Source organism: Geotrypetes seraphini, chromosome 4, assembly GCF_902459505.1.
Source record: "Geotrypetes seraphini chromosome 4, aGeoSer1.1, whole genome shotgun sequence".
Lineage (NCBI taxonomy): Eukaryota > Metazoa > Chordata > Amphibia > Gymnophiona > Dermophiidae > Geotrypetes > Geotrypetes seraphini.
In genome coordinates, this window is record NC_047087.1 from 61388291 (window position 1) to 61398643 (window position 10353).

The 10353-nt window shown below is 38.6% G+C and overlaps 1 protein-coding gene and 1 long non-coding RNA gene across 3 annotated transcripts; one reads left to right on the top strand and one right to left on the bottom strand.

The window, feature by feature from the left end:
- Nucleotides 1–515: 515 nt before the first annotated feature.
- Nucleotides 516–1885, bottom strand: LOC117359808. The gene is made up of 2 exons (XR_004539307.1): nucleotides 1675–1885; nucleotides 516–1091 (listed from the first exon to the last, which is right to left on the bottom strand). It is a non-coding gene; the product is annotated as an uncharacterized LOC117359808 (long non-coding RNA).
- IRX5 (iroquois homeobox 5) lies at nucleotides 653–8700 on the top strand. 2 transcript variants are annotated; one of them, XM_033943086.1, is made up of 3 exons: nucleotides 653–688; nucleotides 6622–7024; nucleotides 7516–8700. In XM_033943086.1, the coding sequence occupies exons 1-3, from the start codon at nucleotides 668–670 to the stop codon at nucleotides 8355–8357; spliced, it is 1266 nt and encodes a 421-aa protein (XP_033798977.1). In that variant the 5' UTR covers nucleotides 653–667; the 3' UTR covers nucleotides 8358–8700. The 2 variants fall into 2 exon arrangements, with proteins under 2 accessions (XP_033798977.1, XP_033798976.1); XM_033943085.1 differs by lacking the exon at nucleotides 653–688 and adding an exon at nucleotides 4888–5417.
- Nucleotides 8701–10353: the final 1653 nt, after the last annotated feature.

The following is a 10353-nucleotide window of genomic DNA, read 5'->3' on the forward strand; positions in this document are numbered from 1 at the left end:
ATGGAAGTGCACACCTGTGTGGTTTGAAACAGTAAAACTGTTCAGAATCCTGAACTGGGACTTCAGAGGGCTGGAAGCAGCAAGCAATGGGAGCTTTGCATCAAGTCATATGCTAACTTCCCTAAAGTTCTACTGCAGCCAAGCAGTTTGGTAAATGGGCCACTGAAACCTGAATACAGGTAACTGGTAACCACTCTAATAAAGATGATTTAAATGAGGTGGCGAAGGTTAAGGTGAGGAGGCAAGGTTGCCCACGTGGATTTTTGCATTTGATCAGTGAGTAGAAGAATATGTCAAGGTATAGAAAAAGAACAGAGTATGAAAATTTAGGAAGTATTCTCTACACAGCCGTCTTCAGGCTTACTGATGCATGGCAACCTTTGCAGCCAGCATAATAACCCCAGGCTTCTAAAATGACGAACTGGTACATGGCAGCATGCAAGTTAAATCTGCGATTTATTGGTCGCTCTACGTTACCGATTTGTGATCACAAAAGCAATACTTGGAGTCTCACGTTCATTGTTGTAATCTTTTTATTTATTTTTTTTTTAGCTCATTCCAATACTCGGTTTAATAGGATTCTTCCATTCTGGCCTGTAATCCTGTTAAATCACGATATACAGATCACTCCTGCTAATATACAATCTAATCTCCAGCTGGATTACACATGCATTGGACCACAATCCAGGTACACAAGTCACATATTTTCTTTGTTGTAAAACAGATCGTGTCCTATGGGTGTGGGAGAATGTGTTGAAATATCACTGCCACTTAAGAATTTGGGGCGCCTCCGTCCTCTGTCACCCCCCTCCCCCAACACACACACACTTCCAACCAGTGTAGATTCTTTTCTCATCATAGTCTTCTCCCTGCCGCTCAAAGCCGATTAATCTCCTCCACCATCTAACGGCAAACGTAGGGTTCGCAGTCGCCAACTGTTCACCCCTCCTACTTCCCAGGCTGGGATGATCTGGACGGCAGAAGAGGTCGGGACTCCGTCCTACTGCTTTCCCCCGGCACCATCTGATCTCAGCACCGTTTAGCCCCTTAGGCGATCCACAGACAAATCCCCGCACAGTGAAGCAGGGGATCTATGTAACAAATAAAAAAAAAAAAAAAATCGCCTTAAACATTTAAGCATCTCTGTGGAAAGGGTTTGCAGACGTCCGATACACCTAATCATTTCTACTTTGAATGGGGGTAGAAGTGGGATCCTCATAGGAACTTTCTCAAAGCCTAGAAACTTCACTGGCAATAAATAAACAAACTCTAATGTTTGAAAGATCATCTAAGCAGATCAGCAAAGCGCCACTAGGAGAGGCAAAAATTGAAGGAATGACAACATTATTAACACTTTTTACTCGGCCCCCCATAAGAAATGCTTGAGTTTACAACGGGGGTGGGGGCTTTTCTGCATTTTTATTTTTTTGTCCCAGTAGCATGTTTGGAAGCAGGACTTTACTATGGCGTATTGACGTTGGAAGCGAGGGAAATGTAGCAAAAACTGAAGTGTTTTACTTTCTGCTTGGAGAAGGTAAGGGAATAGGACTGTGCGACTGCCTTATGCACTATGTCTAGTGACAAATGGTTGCGTTATATTATCTCGGGTAAAAGTATACCTAGTTAACAAGATATATACGGTACATATAATGCAAACAATTCTGAAACACCTACCCCATAAGTCAAGATCCTGATGATAATATAAAACTCCTTAAAAAATGAAAGCAGCTCACACTATCTCACTTTGTCTTCTCGCCATTTTATTCCTGCGATTATTAACTGCCTATTGAGCTCCTTCAGAACTGAGGAAGTCATTATTGCCCGATAAAGGTCATTAATGGGTGGTGACGTCACGCTCTCTTCCCAGGACTTCGCTCCCACTTCCGGTCTCCTTGAAGAGCCGTTCTCGCTTTTCTTAGGGAGTGACATCGCCAAAGGGCCAGTGGAAACACAGAGCTTGGAAGGAAACTGTAATAGGATTTACATCCAATCGGAAGCAAGGGGCGGGGATTACAGGTAGAGGGAATTTGGGAATTGTAGTTTTCTGAAGTTCCAACATACTATTGAAGTCTAACAGGTATGGAAGAGGTATTGCAAATCGTTTTTCGCCTCCATTTTTTTCATTTCGATTTTTTTTTCTTTTACTTTTCGTACCAGATAAAAAAGCTTCTAGAAATATTAACTGTTATATTATTTTAATGATTTCAAGTATTTTGCTTATAGGAGCAGATCCTACAAATTGGAGTTAAGAAACCATACTGCATATCGTGCTGTTTTTTCTTATGTTTTGTTTTTTAAATAGTATTCCTAATAATAATAATAGCATTTCGGCAGTTGTAAATATAATTAAATTTTAAAAACAAACGCTGAGGTGTGGACATGAAAGCAGCAACACAGAAGGTTCTTGTGGCTTAAAGAAGCTAAAGACTAATGATTGAATTGCTTTGCATTAAATTAGGATATAGAGTGCATTATTTAAAAAACCAAATACTGTTTTTCCCTCAACAACAGCAAACCAAAGTTGATGAAATTATTGAAAATGAGCTATATTTGGTGCTGATTCCTAAAAGTTTCAGGTATACTTTTCTCTAGCTTTTGTTCTCCATAAAGAGTTCAGTGTAAACCCCCCTGAAGTGAAATTGTGCCATCTTTAAGCCATATAAATCACTGCCGTCTTCACTCGGACAAGAGCACAGAATCTGAAAGCATAAGAAGGATTAGTAAAAGCGATGGTGATTGAATCAATACGTGTAGAGGAGAAACCTGTGAGGGTCGTTTATAAATCAGCTGCTGAAGAAACTTCATTTTCTGAAGCTCGCGCTAAGGGAAGACAGTAGAGAGAAGTGCAGTAGTTCGCATTTCCAAAAAATAAGAATCACCGCAACATTTACTTCAGTTTAAGCAAATGTCTTAACAAACAGGCTAGACAAAGATGCTGGTTATTTTGCATATTTCTCAAATAATTTTAATGCTGCTAAAGAGCAGAATTATACATGCCGTGTAGAACGAAAACACGAGAACCTATCAAAGGACTGGCTAAGTTTGCATTTCAGTTACAGCAGGAATAATTCACCACTTGGGTATAACCAGAGTTATTTAAATTTGAAATGAATGCAAAGATTTTTTTTATTTTTTTAATACTAATAGAATTTCACAATGTAATCAAAAGGATAGCACGTGATTTCAGGAAGAAATATTGGGATCTGAATTTTTTTGTTGTTGTTTTTGCTTTCTTTTATTATATTCTCTAAATTCTACACAAGGCATACGAAAAAAAATGAAGGTAGTAATGAAATAGTAGAAGTATCTCCAATGCTAAACCATAATTTTCACAGCGTTAGAATGTTCACAGATCTGTTAATTGTGGGTATTACTTAAACAAAATGTCAAGGAATCCGCAGCATTAAAGCCGAGGTTCTGAGGGGGTTTATTTTTATTTATTTATTTTTAAAACTGAAACGATCGATGAAAAATAATGATTATCCAATGAGCATAAGACAGGAGCAATTAAAGCAACAGAACAATTAGAAGTCTAATTAAGAATGCAAACAATGTGGATCAAATCATCCACTACGAGAGATCAAAGCAGGAGCAGTTGACATTTGCCCAGTTATGTAGACAGCATGTATGTTGGTCAAGAGAAAGCTGGCGCTTCAGAGTGAGTCCCATGAAGTCCCAAAGGCGTTGGGGGGGGGAGGGGGGAGGGGGAATCTGTATTAAGGAGGCGGAGAGAGCGGAATGCGTTGGGATGCTGTTGGGAATTATATCTGGTTGAATCAAAGAAGACTGCATCCTCTGATGGCTAGGGATTAATCCTAATTCATATGGTATAAGTCTGGATTTTCTTTCTTTTCTTTTTTTTTTTTTTAATGAGTTTTACAGAGAGAAAATTGCCAGGTCAGTTAGAGATTAATCTTCGTGCGAACTCTCTGCATTCTCCCTTCCTCTCCCATATCATCTGCTCGGTACTTACGAAAGAATAAAAATGTTTATTTCTATGGAACGTTCCATAATGTCATATACTTAGAAGTAAAACGCAAGAAAGATCTCTTTAGCACAAGTACGTAGATACGTTTCTTCTAAAAACAATTCTTCCCTCATATTTTCTGATGGGGGAGGGGGCGGTTTACTAATTTTGACATGGTCTGTGCGGCGTTGCACTTTCTTGTCAAAAGGTCTACTACAAGCTAAAATACAAGCCTAACTGGGGTCTGAAATAGAAAAATATACTTGAATATTAAGCTAAATATTTCATCTTGTCTAACTACAATGCTCTAAGTGCAATTGTTTAAATGCTGTTTGTTTGGGGTTTTTTTTTGTTTTGTTTTACAAATGAACAGAACAGTGGACATGGTTCAGAAAATAATCTTTACTATCAATATTGAATATTAGGTGTTTTGTGCATTAAATCACCAGCCATTTTCAATCTCTCTCCTTGATCAATACAATTTTTTTTAATTATTATTATTATTACAGAGAACGAAAATAAATGAAGGAATAGTAAACCTATTTCTTTTCCCCGTGCCCGGTATGCCATAAATCACGAGGCTCGGGGACGGCCGGTGGCTCCCACCTAAGGATTTAGCAAATGGAGAAAGTTGGAGCAGATCTCTGAACGGTTCCTACTACTGTATGTGATTGTCATCCAGGGGCCGGCGCACTTGAGCCTGTTCGAGAGAGAGCGAGATTCCTGATGGAAGGCTTAGTTGTGCCAAAAAGCCATTTCTCCCACTGACAACACCCAGAGAGGTGGAGCATCGAGTGCGTAGAAGGCGTCAGAATTCTCGATTTCCAACTTAGCATCTTGGCAGGACCTTTTCCAACCCCCTCGCGCGCCAATCCAAAGGCAAAAAAAAAAAAAAAAAAAAAGCTGCGAGCGAGGGAGGAAGACAGCGAGAGAGAGGACGCCGAGAGAGAGATCAGCGGCAGACTGCGAAAAAAAACGCACACGCGAGATGCACGCTGCTGATCTGCTTCAGCCGCGGATCCGATCCTGATTTCGCTTTATTTCACTTTTTTTTTTGCTCCTGATGTTGAGAGTCACGTAAAATCCCCAAAAGAGAGAGAGAGAGAAAAAAAAAAAGACTGATCCTTCTTCTCCCCTCCTCAGTGTATGCGTGTGTACGTGTCAAAAGACTGCGTGTATATGTATGTGTTTGGCCATGTCGTATCCTCAGGGCTACTTATACCAGCCGTCGGCTTCTTTGGCTCTCTACTCTTGCCCGGCTTACAGCACCAGCGTGATTTCGGGACCCAGGACCGATGAACTGGGGAGATCTTCCTCCGGTTCAGCCTTCTCCCCTTACGCCGGATCTACAGCCTTCACAGCGTCTTCTCCGGGTTACAACTCCCACCTCCAGTACAGCACGGATCCGGCTGCTGCCGCCGCCGCCGCTGCCGCCTTCACGTCCTACGTGGTAAGAGCGATAAAGATTAGTCCTTAGGAGAGGGGTTTTCAATGTACGGAGGAGAGCCACTCAGACTTAAAGTGCGATGTGGGTACTACCAGCTGGCTAACCTATCGCTTAAACTTTCCGCGCTTCTTTTGAGCTGTGTCAATGTGTTGTCTACTTAGCACATGGACTGGGTCTCTGGTGTAGAAGTGATTCAAAACGCTTTCAATTAAGGATCTTGTAGGGAGAAGCTCTAAAAAAAAAAAAAAGTCAAAAGATGATTTAAGAAAATAATTGGCATTAACCAGTCTCTCAATTATTGCGTTATTAAAGACACATTACACTTCTGCTTAGAAGTTTTAAAGCACAGGGCTCTTGATTAACAAATGCCTATTTAATAATGATCTATAGAACTTGTGTGTGTATATTAGAAATTCATAGTTCACTTTTGGCAATTTAAACAAAACTTGGATAAATGGTAGCTGACTTCAGATTTCATTTTTATGTACTACAGGTATAACTCTGTACGTTGTTTTGGTTTTTTGTTTTTGTTTTTGTTTTTTAAAGTGAAGTATGTTAAGCAGCTTTTTATTCATTCATTGAGGGCTATGAAGGGAAGCGTGGAAATGAAATGACGATTACATTATGACTAACTACCTGGATTCTAACAAAATTTTATATAGGCCCCCTTTCACTAACAGTGTCAACAACAAATGCACTTAAAGGAAGTCCGAGAAATTGAGGAATTGAAAATGCAAATTATAGCAGTGAACATGCAATAAATTCCTCCTTGGTTTAGTATTGCAGTGTCACCTAGAACAGAAAGTCCTGTCAGAGGGGGATAATTTCCAGGTAATTAAGAATGGAGTGAACTTCTTTGTATGACCTACGATTAGTTCACTACAGACTTCCATCTTTCCATTGTTTTAAGTTTAAAAAAAAAAACGGTTTAATATCAGGAGTAAAGTGTCTAGGCCAAACACTTTATCTTTAAATTTTCTAGTCATCAACTGTTCACTTTTCTAATTTAATCATATTATTGTAATATATAACTATACATAATTAACAGCTCTATAAATAAAAATAATATAGTGAACATTTAATTATTGTCTTGCTATTATTTTCCATGCTTTTATTGATGTCTCTGTGAGTTTTACATATCCAGTCTTCATCTCACCGTTTAATTATATAGTACATGCTTTAATTATTTGACCGTTGTCTTTTTCAGGGTTCGCCCTACGACCACACGACAGGAATGGCTGGTTCTTTGGGATACCATCCCTACGCTACGCCTTTGAGCTCTTATCCCTATGGAGATCCAGCTTACCGGAAAAATGCCACCAGAGACGCCACAGCTACACTGAAGGCCTGGCTGAATGAGCACAGGAAGAACCCATATCCAACCAAAGGGGAGAAAATCATGTTAGCCATCATTACCAAAATGACTCTAACGCAAGTATCTACTTGGTTTGCTAATGCCAGGAGAAGACTTAAAAAGGAAAATAAAATGACTTGGACACCCAGGAACAGAAGTGAGGATGAGGAAGATGAGGAAAACATAGATCTGGAGAAAAATGATGACGAGGAATCCAATAAACTGGATGAAAAAGGAGACACGGAAGGTGAAACAGGTTGGTTTTATACCTACAATTAATTGACTTGTTTATTCTCTGAAGTCATTAACAGTCAAGGCACGAGACTTGGGAAATTTGTCCTTGAAGGGTGTTTTTTTGTGTGTTTTGTTTTGGTTTTTTTTCCCCCTGTTTAGAGGTAGTGTTCAACCGTTTGCTAGTTCTTTTGTGAATCAGGTGGGTTTGGAATTACTCTTTATCAATTTATAATGGTTGTTTATTTACATTTAAAACATATCCTAGTCATCATAAAAAATGCTTCATATTATAGTATAGGATGTCCTTTAAAAAGTAGACTATATAACAATTAGACTGTATTAAAGCTGCCATGTGGGGTGGATATAAAAAATAAAAGGAGCTTTAGAGAAATATTATTTAGCTTCTAATTTGTAGAACACAGGAAGAATTTACAGCCTAGTAAATATTTGTTGCCGTGTTACCTGTTATTTTAGATAAGAATGTCTTAAAACTTTGGCTTTGTTTCCCTGCAGGGGAACAGAAGAGAGGCCCCGGACAAGGCGAGTGCGAGCGTCTAGAGTCTGAGAACCTGCAGGAGAAAGAAGCAGATGTCACCAGGAGTGACTTGGATTTAAAAGATTCCGAGGAAAGAAGCGATCTCCTTTCGGGCTCTTCCAAATCCAGCACTTCCTCTCCTCCCCCCGACCTGTGTCAGGCAGCACAGATCCTTCAAGACAACGAAGACCAGCCACACCACCACCTCCACCACCACCACCATCACCACCAACAGCACCAGCTTCTTCAAAACCATCAGCACCATCACCCCATGGACCTGGTCCTAAGCAGCCCTGGCAGCACCAGCAGCAGCAGCAGCATTGGTAGCAGCAGCAGTGGCGGCAGCAGCAATGTGACTTCAGTGATACATTCCCCTCCTACTGCCACTTCCAAACCCAAACTCTGGTCGCTGGCTGAGATCGCCACCTCTTCAGATAAGTCGAAGGAAAACAGCCAGGTGTCTCCAGGGACCGGACAGACGCTGTGCCCTTCCATGGCTGCCAATTCTTCTCCCCCTTCCAGATCCCCTTCCTCTCAGTGCCCTTTCCCCAACAGCGCCATGCTCTCTCGTCCTCTTTATTATACGTCCCCATTTTATCCAGGCTACACAAACTATAGCACTTTTGGGCACCTTCATAGCCACCACGGATCCAATGCAACCACGGCAGCCCCCAGCAACACACATTTCAATGGATTAAGCCAGACTGTCTTAAACAGAGCTGAAGCTTTGGCAAAAGAGACTAAAATCCGAAGCCAATCTCAAGTAGATCTTTGTAAAGACTCGCCCTATGAACTGAAGAAAGGTATGTCCAACATTTAGTATTGGCTTCTTCTTCTTCACACTTGGACTAATTTATTAAATTGCCTTTGGCATTTATTTTTTAACATCAAAGGGAAAATATCAAATGCCTTTTCAGAAGTTTATAGTTTATGGAAATGGCTGGCATAAAATGTGTAACATCACAAAAAACAATGTCCTAGCCAACTGCTAGAAAATACAAGAAATATTTGTATTAAATCTTATGTATATTTAATGTAGCATTTTTGTATTTAAATGGATAATACCATATCTTTGGGAGTAAATTATGAAACCAAGACACCTGTACAGATATTAATGTTGTTTTTGGTAATATAAATATATACATTTCTGTGTTTTTCCCCAACTGTTTCATAGTCAATCATGCAGAAACAACAAAACGTTTAATTTAATTTTTTTATGCCTACCAGTTTTCTTCTACTTGAGCCGACCTGTGAAAAAAAGTAGACTCTCCTTATTAGATTAAAAAAAAAAGACTTCATTCACGTTTGTACAATGTAAATATTTAATTAAAAGAGATTTTAACATAAAAGAAAATCACCCATTTTATTTGTCTGCAGCAAGAAAAAGAATGCATAGGTTGATTAAGAAATATTTTAAAAAATTATACCATTATTGAAAATTGGAAATTAATTTAAGAATGTTGATTTAAGATATAAGGAGACTAGTTGCAGTAAAAAAAAAAAAAGATAATTTGGATCTATTTTAAGGGTTGAAAAAATTGCAATATTGAAGTTACTTGTTTTTTTATTTTTTTTGAGAGGAGAGGAACAGATGTGCTTCTCCATTAAAATTAAATCATGAAGAAATATATTACAGTGCATACATATCTGAACGTATTTTTAAAAGAAGTGGCACTACAGAAATGGATAATAGAAATGTCAGAAATCTTGAAGTACCCTGCTTTAACCTAATTACTTTCAATCAGCTTCGTGTTTTATGCAGAGCAATCAGAAAGTGAACTTTGCTAATGAGTTCGATTTTATGCCAGATTTAACCGTTATTCCTATTTCACAAGGTGCTACAGAGTTATTAGGGTGATGCATCGCTAATATGCCTTGGAATATACATCGGGGAAAGTTATCCTAATTCATAGAGTTTAACATTTTTAGATTTAGTTACTTTGATTAAATTACTACTCTATCAATCTTATGTATTTCTCAAGCATATATACTGCTGATAAATCCCTGTGTCTCAGGATTCCCATAGAAAAAGAGATCGAGCGGTGCACTTGAAATGTTTTCCAACTTTCACAGGTAGGTGTCACACTTGTGTTGAATTTCAATTTTCACACTTAAAAAAAAGTGGTGAAATGATTTAAAAAGGTAATCAACTGAGCAAAACGTCTACAAATATGCAAATCAAGAATGTCATTTTCTAAACAAAGGAAGATAGATTTCAGCCTCCCGAACCCTAAAATAATTGGTATACACAATTTTTTTTTTTTTTTTTTGTGAGAGAGTTATTGTTTTAAGGTTTTTATTTAACTCCTTACGTTACCGAGGCTTAGGTGGAGTTTATATTTCTACAGATGCTGGTTATTAAGCAGGTCTATCTCTTTAATGGTGAAATCAAAAGACAATAAGGGGATGGGCCAGACAAGATAACTGCATATTAAAATGATAATGCTGATTTTTTTTTTCCAATTCTCTTGACAAAAGGAAGGATTCCTACTTTGTTCATTTTCATAAAGTACATCTAACTTAAATATAAGTATGTGACATCACAGAATAAATGAAATGACGTACACACGTGTGTGTGTGTGTGTGTGTGTGTGTGTGCGTGCGTGCGTGTTCCCATCCTCAGTAAAAGTGTACTAACAATAGTATGCGTGTTTTCATTAGTACTTTTTACCCGTTTGGATTATTTGGGGGGGGGGGGTGTATATATTCAGAGATGTTATTTAATATCTTTATTTAAAATATTATAGGCCCCGTATGTGTGTGTATGCATGTGTGTGACTGTGTGTGTGTGTGTGTATTTGAAGATAATTGGATAA